Genomic DNA, 15815 nt, shown 5'->3' with positions numbered 1-15815 from the left:
ATTGAGTTCCTGCGGAAAAAGAACTGACAGCTGGACACCACAGAATTCAGTCTATAATATGGACTGCAAATTCATCTAAACTGTCAGAAAGCAGGCGAGGGAGGGCGATGACCGGGGAATTACAGAGGGAGACCCAGATCTACAGTATGTTCATTTCCTTGTCTGCCATGCTGGTTCCAAAGGCAACAGAACCTAGGGGATGTGCAATTTATGCTTGTTGGTTATACAGTTTTAGCTGGTCATTAACAAATGAGTATGCGAGGGACTATATGTTGATATAAAACCGTGTCCTGATGTAATAAGCAAAAGGGAAAGTTCCAGAACGCCGCACATGGCTTGATCTCCTATTTTGAAACAATTTTTAAGATAAGCTTTAACATTCGTAGTTCACTGTTCATTGTTTTCGTACTGGCAGGCTGGCGGCTCATAGGTGACCTTCTGCAGTCCTGGCCTGCAGCTGCCAGACCCAAGGGGCTATCATTGCAGCTTCTGATCAAGGTTCCTCCAGTAGCTGCATGCTGGTAGAAGTAGGGTGGCCTTCAAGTTAAAACCCGGAAGCTGGCACTGCTAGTTTTGGGCAAGCCGTCAGTTATTTAACTAAATACTAAGCATCCCTCTTGCTACTTAAGGAGCACTCCCGTGATGCGCCTGGTACCACCAAGAGATTTCTAGGGGCCTGGCAATCTGCATATGCTAGATGAGGCCCTAGGGTCCAACAGAGAGGCGGGGGCAGAGCGAGGCGGCCTATGGTCAAAGCTCCAGGGGCTTCCATCAATGGGCGGGGCATTCTCCAAAGGGCGGGTCGTGGGCGGGGGGTCAAGGTCTACTAGGTGAATTCTAGCTTTAAGCTTAGTGGCTAGGGGCGGGACGGGATTGACAGGGGCGGGGCATCTCTGAGGGGCAGGCTTTGAGGGGCGGGGCGTGGGCGGGCACAAGGCATAACACAGCTGCTAGGGATGGGGCGAGGCTGCCCGGGGGCGGGGATTACAGGGGCTGAACATCCGGGAGGGCGGGGCGTGGACGGGTAAGGGGACCTGTGGCAAGGTAAGCCCTGGACACTAGAAAATTGGCTGGGGCGGGGCTTCCTGGAGGGGCGTGACGCGGGCGGGGCCTGGCCTGTAGGACCATTCTGTCTATCACAGCCCACGGCTTTAGGCGGTGCTGGCGCGCACCCACTGAGAAGCGAGCTGCTGGGGTTCGGGAAGCAGAGTCCTGTGCTGGACTTGAGGGCTGGACCTGGGCTGGCTGCAGCTCAGGCGTACGTTCTGAGGTAACATTTGTGGAGCAGCCCCGGGGAGCCGACGGGGCGGGCCGGGCCGGGCTGAGCCTCCGAGGCGAGCCCTCGGAGCGGCAGGGCTGCAGAGGGACAGCGGAACCGAACCAGCTCGGAACCAAGCCTGCCGAGCGGAGCCGAGCCGAGCTGCCCTCCCGGGGCTTCGCAGCCTTCTGGCCGTTTCGCAGCTAGTTCTGTAGAGGGTTTTTTGGCTAGGGTAAGGCTGTTCCCAAGCCCCGTTTCTCTGGGCAGTTAGAATGTAAAGAAATTGCACGGAGCAGCTTTAGAGCGGTGCATTTGCACTGTCATTTGTATTCATTTTTAGACTCTAAACTCTGCCCTGGCTTGGCGTCGTCTTCTAGCCCAGTCTGGAAGCAGAGGTTGCAGGAAGATGGGGCAGGTTGCTAGGTGCCCAACTCCCTAAGGGATTCTAAGGAATGGTCCAGGTCAAGTTCTGTGCAACCTTTCTGGCATCCTTGAATCTCAAAAGGTGTTTTCAATCCAAGAACAGTTTTGCAAACTTCAGTCTTCAGATACTGTACTTAATAATGAATGTATCTTTTCAACTAGGAAATTACCTTCGTAAGTAAATATATCCCAATACTGCAGAGAAGTTTGAACTGTGCTGAAAGATTTATACAGCTTATAAACAAATACATGTATTTATTGAACCACCTCAAATTTTCATGCTATCTCTCCACAGATATTAAGTAAAATGTGACTTTTCAGAGTCGTTTACTGCCTGATATGGAACCTTAGTATAGCTTCCAGTGTAACGCCTGACAAGTATTATGATATTTCCACAAGCTAGTTTTTCATTTGGGCAGAAAATAGTTTTAGTATTAATAATTTACTAATAAAATTGCTTAATATATATAATGATTTATGAATAACCTAAGCATAAATTATTATATGCCCTAATGATGCTTTTGTGGTGTTTTCCAAGATTGAAAGTGAGGGCAAAGGGATGTTGGTGAGTACCCGATGCAGCAAATGCTTCATTTCATTGGTTCAGCGTGAACTGTAACTTGGAAGCCATCTTTCCCTAGGAGAGTCTTGAAAAAGAAGTGATCCATTTCTTTAATGTAAAAAGAAATGATCAGGTTTTTTTTTAATGGCCCCATGTATTTAAGGTAGAATTTTTATATAAAACATTTCCAAGAAAAAATTTTTTAATGGGAATACAATATGACCAAGTGGCATTCCATATTCATAAATCATTTAATGTAGCTCATATTATTTAACTAAAAATGAATAAATGATCAAAAAAGTATTTCCAAGTAATACAAATCAATTTATCTTACATTCTAAAATATACTGACACATATACCTGCAATGTTGTGCTATATGAAGTTTATGATTGGAAGGGTAGAGTTTTATGCTTTATTTATGTGAGGAGAAGGAAAATTAACACGTATTTGGTATTAATATAATATTCCTTTTTAAGAAGTTTATTTACTTATATTGGTATTTTGCTTGCATTTATGTCTATGTACCATGTGTGTACCTGATGCATATGTGGGTGCTGGGAATTGAACTTGGGTCCTCTGTAAGAGCAGCAAGTGCTATAACCACTGAGCCATCTTTTCAGCTCCTAATAACATTAATTCTTTATGATGATTCAGTAAACTGGTAATTTAATGAATTGAGCAAATTGAACAATTTCTTGTTATATACAATTAAGCTTAGTGTATAACACAGTCGCTCTGTGTAGAAAACTGTGAGGCAGTTATACAAGACCTGGCATTTGGATAAAGTCTTTGTCCTCACTTTGTCTTCTAGTAAAGTTTTATATTAGGTATAGCCTTTCTTTTTATTTTTTCATTCATTTATTTATTTTTTTGAGACAGGGTTTCTCTGTGTAGCTTTGGAGCCTGTCCTAGAACTCACTCTGTAGCCAAGGCTGGCCTCAGACTCACAGAGATTCACCTGCCTCTGCCTCCCGAGTGCTGATATTGCTTGCAGGTTCAGATGGAGATGCATAGAATAGCTCTTTCTCTGACACTTGAGTTACAAGGAGTTTTGTTTTCCATTCCAGTTCCCAAGCTCTAAAAACGACTTCATGTTTTTTTCAGTCATTTTATAGGTCAGTCCTGCTTCTGGGATCCTACCTTGTGTTGTGGTTAAGAAATGTTTCACATCACTCAGCCTGGATCACATGACAAATATACCTACACTGTAAATAAATATCTCAGTAGATTTGAAGGTATGTTCAAATCTGATACTAAATTTGTATATACATTCCTAACACTGATGGGTGAAAGCAGGGTTAAGTCGGTAATCAGAGTTACATTCAGAACCATTTTTACCATTATAAAGCCTCTCAAATAATGGCATATTAATACTTTAGATTCTTACATAAAACATGCAGAGAAGATCACAGATAATTTCTTATATGTGTCGGTATATCTGGGCTTCAGATGTCAGCACTTTTTAGTGTCCCAAGTAGTTAACACCTGGGGATTCTTTCTGGGGAGAAGAAAGTTCATTCTCATGTTCTTTATACTGACCACAGAGGAGCAGATATGGACTCATGTAACAACTCTGTCCCTGCTGTGTCCACATGTCCCAGAATTCTTATGTTCAAGCTGTCACCTGAAATTCATTGCGAATCATTTAGTTTTCTCTTAGAATTGTGACTTGACTTATGAAATGAAAATAGTTCAGAAAAATACAAGTTAGTATAGCAACACTTCTTAAGTATGCACAGTACACGATACAGAAAGTGGTCTAGTCCTCAGAGCAGCCTTATGAGTGCTCTGATCCCTGCTTTATGGATGAGAAGGCAGGGTTAGAGTCACATGGTTAGTGCGTGGCATAGCTGAGTTGAATTGTCTCCCAGATCTCCCGGAGTCTAGCAGAATTTCAGTGTGTGGCATTTCCTTTGTAGCACACAGTAAGGTACAGCCCTTAACCCTGGGGAAAACACAGTTGGGGTATATGCTACTTTGACTGCTGCTTCTTAGAGGCCCCGACCACTTCTTCGTACACCAAGTCGGTCACGTGCAGTCCTCTTTTTCCCTCTCACATAACTTGCTCCACCTCACTCATATTATTTACCATCGTGTTCAGCCGTTGATCATGGTTTTGAGAGCGGGTTTGCACTTAACCTCTGCCCTCAGCACAGTGTAGCGCGTATCAGTGCACAGAAGTGGAAGGTTACTGTTGAAAGTGTGTTAGTTGGATTATTGTCCATTTCTCATATTATTCTGTACAGTTAGAATAGATATTTGTGGAATGATGAAAAAGAAACCAACAACATTTTCTGATACTTACAGAATGAAGAGGAATAATTTCTCTGCTGTGAATAAAGTTGTCCAGACTCCACCAGTAGTGAAGCAGCCCAAACGTGGGCTCTGCCCTTCTCTCACCCAGACTCATGTGCTCTCTGTTCTTCTAGACTGGGGGACTTTACCTCACCATGTGATATTACAAATTTTCCAGTATCTTCCTTTAATAGACCGAGCCCGTGCATCTTCTGTGTGTAGGAGATGGAATGAAGTATTTCACACTCCTGACCTCTGGAGAAAGTTTGAGTTTGAGCTGAACCAATCAGCCACTTCCTATTTTAAGTCCACTCATCCTGACCTCATCCAGCAGATCATCAAAAGGCATGCTGCGCATCTGCAGTATGTCAGCTTTAAGGTAGGAACAGCTTGCGTCGCTAAGATCCTTTTGTGTGTTTGGAGCCTTACTTTGAGGCACTGTAAATACTCTGGGATTTTCATCCCACATTGCTTCCTGATTGTTCTCTAGTTATTGCACAGACTGAAATAGAGAAGGTCGACTGTAATTGAGTGACTTAAGGTTCAGTTTTCTCATTTGGCTGTTATTATTAATACCCATAAAGAACTGAAAGCATGAAGCGCTGCAAAGTCACTTTGCCATATTTCTGTTTCTCCCTTTGTGAGCTCAGACATTCCATATGAAAATAATCGTTTATATTGATGAAAGGGATCAACACAACTTGGTTATTGAATTCCATTAAATAATTGCATTTCCAGTGGTTCTGATGAATTGCCTTCGGGAAATTCAGATTAAAACTTGTCTTTATAGGTTGATAGTAGTACTGAGTCCGCAGAAGCTGCCTGTGATATTCTTTCTCAGCTGGTAAATTGTTCTATCCAGACCTTGGGATTGATTTCAACAGCCAAACCAAGTTTTATGAATGTGCCAAAGGTAAGACCATTGTACCTTTTGTGAGATATGATAAACTTCTTTTTAAATGATGTTTGTGTTCATGTGTGTACAGGTGCGCATATGTGTGCATGCATGTGACTGTCAGAGGACAGGTGTCCCCCCACCCCCAGAAACCATCCACCTCCTTTAAGACTGGGTTTCTCATTGGCTTAAAGTTCACTAATTAGGCTAGAGCGGCTGGCCAAGTAGCCCCAGGAGTCTGCCTGTCGGTTAGCATTTGGTGCTGGATAATCAGAGAGGAGAGATGGAATTGTTTGAGTCCACAGCACTGTCTGCTGCAGGCCTCACCTGAGTGTCCTCAGCTCCTCAGAGACACCTTCTCAAACTGTCACTCTCAGTCCTGTTGTCTCAGTTTCTTGCCCCATTGATGTGAGAAAATACTCTGTCAAAAGCAATGTAAGGAAGAAAGGGCCTGCCCTGGCAGTGCCAGGGCATAGTCCATCATGGTCAGGAAGCCAAGGAGCAGGAGCTTGAAGCATCCGGTCACATGGCATCCATTGTCAGGCAGCAGAGAGTGCTGGGTGCATGCTGCTGCTCTTCGGTGTCCATTCCCCACTCACATAGTCCAGGAACCTAAACGGGAAAAGGTGCTGTCTACAGTCAGCGAGTCTTCTCACCTCAGTTAACATCATCAAGGTGATTCTGGGACAGTGAGATGGCTCCCTGGGTAAAGGTGCTTCGCACCAAGTTCTAAGAATCGAATTTAGAACTCATATGGTGGCAGGAGAGAACCAATTCCTGCAATTTGTCCTTGACCTCCACATATGGGCAATAGCATGTGCTCATGCACGAACATACACAAACAAGTAATTAATAAATAATAAGATGATCCCTAAAGGCTCCAGGATGATTTGAGTCTGTCAAGTTGACAGCTAACACTAACCTAACGCTACACTATTGTATCTTCTCTACGTCATTTGTTAGTACTCAAAGCCATCTTAATGATTAATGTAGCCTGTTTATTGTCTGCTCCTCACACTCAGACTAACTCTTTGAAGGATGGAATCTATCCATTTTGTTTACCACCAGAAACCCAGGTTAATAGTATTTGGTTTGTAACAAGCACTTCGTTATGGCTGTTGATAATCACCTCATGGAGACCTCCCACAGTAGAGGGTCGGGATAACAGTGTCTTCACTCCTGTAAACTGGGTCGTGGCTCTCTTAGCCAGGCTTTCTGCTAGCCTGTTATCTTTTTAGGAGATAGGCTGGAAAAAATTGGGTCATTTGGGGATTTAGAATAATATAAGTAATCAGATGAAAACTGACTAGTGTTAAATAGTTACTTCCTTGTTTATAAACCACAGGCTCAGACAGACCTGATGAGTCTTAGGTTCTAAAGCTAAGGCTAGCAGTGCCCATCAGCCCTCAGGGCCAGCATCTGGGTTTGCTGATGCAGTTACCCAGCAGATGCCAGGCAGTAGGTAGCCTGCTCTGTCTCGGTGAACTCTGTGGCCTCCGGACAGCGTAAGACGCTCTCCAGGACACTGTCTTGTTTTTCCTACTTATAAACCAGTGGGAAAACTGGACAAGATTATGGGAATTTGAACATAAAGACTAGAGCAGATGTGATTGTGATGAAGTGTGTGCTGTACCACATCAGTGCCCTTTAAGACTAAAACAAATAATTCAGAGTTGATTAAAGAGAAAAAAATCACCTTTCTAGTTCTTGAAAAAGAGATACGGTTCTATAATAATTTACTACTGTAATAATTTTCTACTATGTGAAAACCACTTGTAATTAGTGTAAGACAACATATTTACACATTTATAACCAATGTAGTCATCCTAACAGGACCAGGAGAACCTTTAATACAACCAAGATTGAGTCTGTGGAAGGAAGCTTTCCACACTTTCTGACTTTGTCAGTAATAGTGAATCTGAAAATGTGTGGAATTCTGCCTACATTGACGGCAAATTATTAATAAGCTTTTATCTTATAATTCTTCAAAAATGTAACTATTTTATTTACTTTGTTTAAATATACTAGAAAAAGAACATAAGATTATGCATCCCTTCATTCATCCTTTTAACAAATGTTTATTGACGACTGTGTGCCAGGTACTATCTTAAGTCTGGAAATATGGAAGCAAATGAAATAGGGGAGATGTATTTTTCCTAGCAAGAGGTAGGAAGAACCCAAAGAATTCTAGGCTTTGAGGGCTGTACAGTTCTGCCTCAAATCCTCAGCTGCATTGTTGCAGGGGGGAGCCAACCCAGACCATGCAAAAGGAAAGCGCATGGCTGTGGGCCATGCAGATTTCACCTGTGAGCATTAGTGACTGTTTCATGCAGCTCTCATGCCATACAGTATTCTTCTTCAGTGTTTTCAACCCTTGAATAATGTCAACAATATTTTCTTCTCTCAGGAAACATAGACAAACAGACTCTGCATTGAGCTTGCCTGGTGGTCCATAGTTAGGTAATCCCTATTCTAGAAAATAAATAAATTATATCCTTTTAATACTAGACATCAAATTCTTAAGGTTGAAAATAGCTAAGCCCTTAAGGTTGAAAATATCTAAGCCATCCTTTATGAGATATTTGGGACTTCTTTCTGTCTCATGATTTCATTTCCAGTTGTACTTTGGAACTTTTTGTTACAGGAATGGATATGCACATTAAGAAAGTCTACACCGCCGGGCAGTGGTGGTGCCCGCCTTTAATCCTAGCACTTGGGAGGCAGAGGCAGGTGGATCTCTGTGAGCTCAAAGACAGCCTGTTCTACAGAGTGAGTTTCCAGGACAGCCAGAGCTACACAAAGAAACCCTGTTTCAAAAAGAAAAACCAAAAAACAAAAAAATAAGCAACAACAACAACAAAAAAAAAACAAACAAAGTCTACACCACAAACAAGTTAGTTTTCCCCCAGAGATTCAAGGTTGGTTTTGCATATGCGTATATGTAATGTAACACATGAATAGGTTTAGAAATGGAAATCACATGATCATCTCACTAGACGCACAAGAGAACTTTGACCGAGTCTGACACCCCAGCATTCCTCTACAATTCGATAAGTGTGTCCACTCTAACCGCTCTTATTCAACATAAAACATGAAATCTTAGCTAGAGCACTAAAGTTAGAGAAAGAAATAAAAGGGGTACAGATGGGAAAGGAAGAAGACAATTGTTCATACTTGAAGACATGATTCTATACTTACAAGATGCTTAAGAGTTCACCAGAGAACCTTTAAGTCCAGCAGAGTAACGAGGTACAAAATCACCATGGAAAAGTCGGTAGCCTTTCTATGTATTAATTATGAGAAGAAATCAAGAAGAAAATCCCGTTCATGATAACCCCCCAGAAGACTCCAAAAACTCAGAATCAAACCTAACTGGGGAGCAAGATGGTAGGAGAGATCTACAATGGAAACCTTAAGACACCAAAGAAAGATAAGTAAGAAGATACTAGAAGATGGAAAAACCAAAGTGGTTTTCAGATTCAACAGTCTCCATCAAAATTGCATTGACATTCTTCACAGAAACAGAGAAAAGCAGTCTGTTGTTTATACAGAAGCTTGAATAAACCCTCCTCGACACAGCAGTTCTAATCAGAAAGCAGTGTGGGAGCACAAAAGCTGGTCACAAAAGCAGACATACAAGCTGTGTTATAGAGCTCAAACAGGCACAACTGCCTGGCTTTCGATACAAGTTAAAAACATGCATTGGAAAAAATACAGCATCTTCAGCAAGTGATGGTTGGAAAACTGGACATCCACATGTAGAAGAATGAAACTAGATCATTATCTCCTATGCAGTTTGTTTGTTTGTTTTTTGTTTTTGGAGACAAAATTTCTCTGTGTAACACCCCTGGCTGTCCTAGAACTCACTCTGTAGACCAGGCTGGCCTTGAACTCACAGAGATCCACCTGCCTCTGCCTCCCGAGTGCTGGGATTAAAGGTGTGCGCCACCACCACCCGATCCTTATCTCTTACCCTGTATAGGAATCACTGGAATAGAAATGTAAGACCTAAAACTGAGCTCAAACAGCTCCAGTCACCTAATCCCCCACAAAAAGCAAGAATGTACATGAAAAGAATTACTATATGGTCCAGTCATGCTACTGGTAAACTACCTGGAGTATAGTCTAAGTCAGCTACACAGAGATGCATGCACAGCCATGTTTATTGATTTACTGTTCATAATAGCTAAGAAGTAGAACCAGCCTAGATGTCCATCAACAGACACATGTACATACACAGTAGAATTGTTTTTTCACCTTGAAGAAATGTGAAATCATGGTATTTTCAGGAAAATATATGGAAGTGGAGATCATTATGTTAACTGAAGTAAATCAGACTCAGGAAAACAGATACTGCATGTTTTCTCTCATATGCAGACTCTATGTGTGTCCAATGTGTGTGTGTGTGTGTGTGAAAACAGAAAGGGAACCATGAAAGAGAGGGGAGACAGAGAGACAGAGACAGAGACAGGCAGAGAGACAGAGACAGAGACAGAGAAAGAGAGACAGAGACACAGAGAGAGATGGAATACACATGAAGAGCAGGGGTAGTATTGCAGGGCTGAGGAGACCAGAAGCAGCTTAGCCGGGAGGCTAGGAAATGGCAGAGCAGGGGATGGATGAGAAGAAAGCACAAGGACATATGTGCATGAAAATGCTGTAATGAAACCCATACTTCATATACTAACTTGAAATTTTATTTAAAAAGGAAATAGGAATGTCTTCTATTGGCTAGTGACAACGTGAAAATATAATGTATGCATTGTCTTTACTGACCTTTTAGCATTTAACAATTTGTTTTTTTAATGCTACTTGATTGCAACTATGAGTTTTAAATAATATTTTCATATTTTTTTCTTATTGCCATGCAAGTCTCATTTTGTGTCAGCACTTACGGTTGTGTTTGTCAACTCAAAATCATTATCATCCATTAAAATTGAAGATACGCCAGTGGATGACCCCTCACTGAAGATCCTTGTGGCCAACAATAGTGACACTCTGCGACTCCTCAAAATGAGTAGCTGTCCTCATGTTTCGTCTGATGGTAGGTTGTGGGGTTTTTTTTATAAGTCGATGGATGGTTTTTATTGTAGTAACAATAGATTACTCATTGAGAAGTACATGCCTCTGGAACATAATTTATTAATTGTATTCAAAAGCAATCTTAATCTTCAAATTAGATGTAAGTTGCTTCTTCTGAGAATATTTTTTCCTTGGACATGTGTTAGTCTTTTCTAAATTAGTGACCTATTTTGACAGTTTCATGCACGGATATACCGTATTTTGATCACGTTCACCCCCATGACCGTCTTTTGTTCCTCCCCTGTCAGAGCCCCTCTTCTCCCCAGCTAGCTCCCCGTCGAATTAATTTCGTCTCCATTTTTTTGACCTACTGAGTTTAATGGGATTACTTTCATGAGCTTGGGTTGGGATTTTTTGGCACATGGGCAGTTTACCAGTGACAGCACCACTGAGGAAAGTCTTCTCCCCAGCAACAATCAACAGAAAATAGCTCCTCACAGTGGGGTGGGTGACATGACCCCTCCCCCAGCCGTGGTGATCTGTTGTTGGGTAACTCAGCTGCTGTGAGCTCGCTCGGGAGTGCAGGAACAGTAGTGCTGTGTCCAGAAGATCGCAGTCTGAGGGGTTCTTTCCCGCCCTCCGGCTCTTGCATCATTTCACTTGTCTCCTCTGCAGTGTCCCCGAGTCTCGCTTTCGGGTTGAGCACTCAAAAGCATTTCACCTCTTTCACCAGTTCAAGGCTCTGCAGCAACCGCTGTCCATTACAAAATGGGGCTTCTCTGACTCCGGCTAAGCAGTGCTAACCCATGAGCATGAGACAGGTGTTTAGAGGTCGGTTTGGTGGGTGTAGCCTGCCTCGTTAGCAGAATGACCGTAGAGGCCTCCATGTCAGGTCCATGACCTTCCCAACCGTGGGCCTTAGAACAGGTTTGCAGTACTGAGCATGGATTCTCTTCTGTGGAGTGGGCCTCAAATTCGGTTAGAAAGTGTTACTCCCATAACAGAGGCGCCTCAAATTCAGTTAGAAAGTGTTACCCCCATAACAGAGGTGCCTCAAATTCAGTTAGAAAGTGTTACTCCCGTAACAGAGGTGCTGCCATTGCACCAGTGGAGGCTGGCACACACAGGATTCATAGCTGTAGATCCTTTTCTCCACCGGCAGCCTTCAGAGCACTATGAAGCATTGTGAAAGCTAGCCTGCAGGAAATATCCAGCTCAGTTTCAGCTTGATTCATCTACATCCTGTGGCCAGAGCTTGTGTCCATCATCCAGTGTCCTTTTCACTTTCTTTCTTGGATGTCTTGAAGTTTTCACTGTAGATGGGTTTCACTTCCTTGGCTTGGGTTCATTCCAAGGTGTGCATGTGGGGTGGGGGCAATTGTGAATGGATTCTTTTCCTGATTTCTTCCTCAGCACATTTGTTATTGGTATGTAGAAAAAGGCAGTGATTTTTGTATGTTTATTTTGTATTCTGCCACTTTTATCTGTGTTCATGAGCTCTACAGGTTTTCTGGAAGAGTCTTATGTACAGAAGTATGTGGTCTGCAAGTACTTGACTTCCTTTCCTGTTGTCTTAGGTTCTACTGCTGTGATAAAACACTGTGACCAAAAGCCACTTGGGGAGGAAAGGGTTTATTTCATCTTCTAGTTTGTAGTTCATCACCCAGAGAAGTCAGGGCAGGAACCTGGAGGCAGGAAGTGATACAGAGGCCATAAAGAAAGAAGAATGCTGCTTACTGGCTGGTTTCCTATGGCTTGCTAGGCTGCTTTTTAATACATCCCAGGACCACCTGCCAAAGGGTGACATCACCCATAACAGGCTTGACATTCTGATATCAATCAGTAATTACGAAAACTCACCACAGGCTTCCTCACAGGCCTGTCTGGTGGGGGCATTTTCTCAGTTGAGCTTCCCTCTTCCCAGATGACTCTAGCTGTGTCAAGTTGACATAAAACCAGCCAGCTCACTTATTTATATTCCTTTTATTTGCTTCTCTTGGCTTGGTATTCTAAGGCTTCGATTACTATGGTAAGAGTGGAGGAAGTGAGCAGCCTTGGTTCATTCCTATTTTAGTTAGAATGCTTTGGGATCTTTTCCCATTCATATAATGTTGGCTATAGGGTCATCATAGATAGCCTTTATTATGCTGAGATGCATTTTTTCTGTTCCAGTTTCTTCAGAGCTTTTATCATGAAGGAATGTGGCATTCTGTCAAAACCCTTTTCTGCTTCTGTTGAGAAAGTCATGTGATTTCTGTCTTTAAGACCATTTATGTGATGTCTTATGTTTATTGATTGACACATGTTGACCCCTCCTTGTAGCTGAAGAATAAAGACAACTTGATCATGCTGAATGACCTCTTTGATGAGTTTCTTTATTTAGTTTGCAACCATTTTTAAGAGTGTGTGTGTGTGTATGTGTGTGTGAATTTAAATATAAACTTTGAGTGTGTTAGAAAGTGTGAAATTTATCTTTCAGAATCTGCCTAGTAATCTCCAGTTGATTTATTTTGCTAAAAATGTCACAATTTCATTCTTATGACTCAGTAGAAATCATTGTATCTGTGGAGCACATTTTCTTCACCCACTCATCTGCTAGTGGACACCTAGGCTGTTTCCCTGTCTCGACTGTTATGAATAGTGCCTCAGCCAACATGGTTGCCCAAGCATCTCTGCTGTGCTGAATTAGCCTTTTGGGGGTCCCTAAGATGGGTGGACAAGTCTTAACAGTAGCTCTGGTTTGAGTTCTTTAAGAACCTCCACACGGATTTCCATAGTGGCTGCACCAGTGGCTGCATATCCCTCCCCTCAGCAGTGTGTAAGGGTTTGGGGACAAGTTTAATTAATCTGCACATGTATAATGATATATGTTAGCAGCCATTTTCTCAAGTATCATTAGTTATCTGTTGTAGAAAACTAAGTAACTAATAGAAAATTTAAATTTACAAAATCCGTTTTAGTATCAGTGTGATTCTTTGTTGTTAAGGATTTCTCCCATTTCCCACAGGAATCCTCTGTGTGGCTGACCACTGTCAGGGCCTCAAAGAACTGGCATTGAATTACTACATTCTGAGTGATGAACTTCTCCTTGCACTATCGAGTGAGACTCATGTGAACCTCGAACATCTCCGAATAGATGTTGTAAGTGAAAATCCTGGACAGGTCAAGTTTCACTCTATTAAAAAACACAGTTGGGACGCACTAATTAAACACTCTCCGGGAGTTAATATCGTCATGTACTTCTTTTTGTATGAGGAAGAGTTTGAGACATTCTTCAGAGAAGAAACCCCTGTCACTCACCTGTACTTTGGGCGTTCAGTAAGCAGAACCATTCTAGGCCGAATAGGTCTTCACTGCTCACGGCTCATTGAGTTAGTGGTGTGTGCAAACGGCCTTCAGCCCCTGGACACCGAACTTATCTGCATTGCCAAGCACTGTAAAAACCTAACAGCCTTGGGCCTGAGTGAGTGTGAAGTCAGCTGCAGTGCGTTCATTGAGTTTGTAAGACTCTGCGGCAGAAGGCTCACCCAGCTGTCTATCATGGAGGAGGTTCTGGTCCCTGATGACAATTATACCCCAGACGAAGTTCATGCTGAAGTCTCTAAGCACCTGGGAAGAGTATGGTTCCCAGATGTGATGCCTATCTGGTAACCAGCTACCAAAGGTTCCAAATTTTCGGTTAGTAGAATTAGCTGTTGTCTGTCTATGCAAATGTAAATTTTGAGATGAGCTGCTGAACTATTTTAGGTTAAATATTTAATGTTTGCCAGCTGTCTTAATTGGTTGATGCAAAATCATTTGAAAACAATATAACAAATTTGAATAGCTGGAAATCTTTGTCAGTAGGACACAGACACTATGTGTTAATTAGATGGTTGATAGGGTAGATTACAGATACCTAAGATTTAAGTAGACTTAGACTTCTCAATCTTCTTTGGAGGCATATTTTAGCTTACTAAGAAATTTATATAATTAATATATGATTATAATTTACAGTATTAGATCCCTTTATGTATTTTTATGTTACAACCTCATGTTATTTTATTTTAATTTCATCTCTTTCATTGTGGTACCAATACATGTATTAAAAAATATATACTGTTAAAAATCAAGGTACCATTATAGAGGTGTTCGTCATTGTACTTACAAAATTTTTAGCATCTTGTGATTCAGTAAACAACTTTGATTTCTAGAGTACTTTTAATTCATTTTTAGATTAACTTGGAAGGTAGTTGGCATTATGTTAAAATCCAGTAATACTAATCATTTCATAAAGGTACAGCAAATAGAAGAAGATACTGTGATTATTAATTGAACACACGGTGTGGGTGAAGAGGTAAATTTTGCAGAATGTGTTTGGAAATCTGTGTTTACTAGCCTGCTGCTGTTGATCTGGGACTGTGCCATGTCCTTTGCACACGTGACCTGTCACTTAATTAGTAACACTGGTGACATCCTTCACCAGCTTGCCCTTAGGATGAAGATGTAGTCTTAGAAGTTGCCTGGGTACTCGGCTTCATTTCCAGCCACTGTGCCTGCCCTTTGCCCACTTCCCACCTTCTCTGTTTCTCCAAGTGCCCTGCACTCGGCCACCGCAAAGCATCTGTCCATCTCTCTACCTGCTCCCTCTGTGCTCCCTCAGATCTTTCGCCTGTGGCACTTCCTGGGGGATGTTGTCCTCGACACTGTCCAGCTCCTGAGTCAGACCCTTTGCTCATCTCCAGAGTACTCTGCTCTTCTTTGTAGACCCATTGCTGTGCTGTGTGTGGTCCGCTTATCTCATTGTGACCTGTTTACATCATTGTGCTGTAAACTCCACCAGGACAAGATCACTGCTGCGTGCGTGCGTGCGTGCGTGCGTGCGTGCGTGCGTGCGTGTGTGTGTGTGTGTACAGTTACTATTAGAGGTCAGCTTTCAAAAAAAGAAACTTTTTTATTATTTTCCAGTTTTGAGTACTTTTCATTATCAAAATGCAAGTATCCTCACCTATTAAGCAATTAGGATGCACTGTAGTTTGTAAACAGTTTGGAAAATAGACTTATTTTGCATACTTATTGTCCATACTTATACATTCTTATGATGAGCTCTGTAAGACAAGTGTCTTAATTCACTTGTATGTTCCTTGATCTTAGAACTGTGTGCTGCAATAGTGTGTCCTGGGTAACAACAATAGTAATTCTTGAAGACAGAGTTCTTAGCATTGCAGATCATATCATTTATACACATTAAGATACTAGAAAGGTGTGTGCCACAATTTAAAACTTGAAATCTAATCAGGGTAACAGCACCTCAGGCATGAAAGAAATGGCTTAAGTGTGATGGAGCTGGGGTCAGGGTAATGGAAATACTGGGTAGATA

General features: G+C 42.1%; 1 protein-coding gene across 2 annotated transcripts; it reads left to right on the top strand.

Annotated features, from left to right (window-relative positions):
• Window positions 1-1134: 1134 nt before the first annotated feature.
• On the top strand, window positions 1135-14568 carry LOC128104084 (F-box/LRR-repeat protein 21). Of its 2 annotated transcripts, XM_052728845.1 has the most exons (6): window positions 1136-1270; window positions 3349-3479; window positions 4552-4918; window positions 5330-5452; window positions 10307-10478; window positions 13464-14568. In XM_052728845.1, the coding sequence occupies exons 3-6, from the start codon at window positions 4553-4555 to the stop codon at window positions 14105-14107; spliced, it is 1305 nt and encodes a 434-aa protein (XP_052584805.1). In that variant the 5' UTR covers window positions 1136-1270; window positions 3349-3479; window position 4552; the 3' UTR covers window positions 14108-14568. The 2 variants fall into 2 exon arrangements, with proteins under 2 accessions (XP_052584806.1, XP_052584805.1); XM_052728846.1 differs by lacking the exon at window positions 3349-3479 and having other exon boundaries at window positions 1135-1270.
• The last annotated feature ends 1247 nt before the right edge of the window (window positions 14569-15815 follow it).

This window comes from Peromyscus californicus, unplaced genomic scaffold, assembly GCF_007827085.1.
Source record: "Peromyscus californicus insignis strain IS unplaced genomic scaffold, ASM782708v3 Scaffold_8__1_contigs__length_139910024, whole genome shotgun sequence".
Classification (NCBI taxonomy): Eukaryota; Metazoa; Chordata; class Mammalia; order Rodentia; family Cricetidae; genus Peromyscus; species Peromyscus californicus.
Note: the sequence above shows the minus strand (reverse complement) of the source record. Positions and strands in the feature narration are given on the sequence as shown.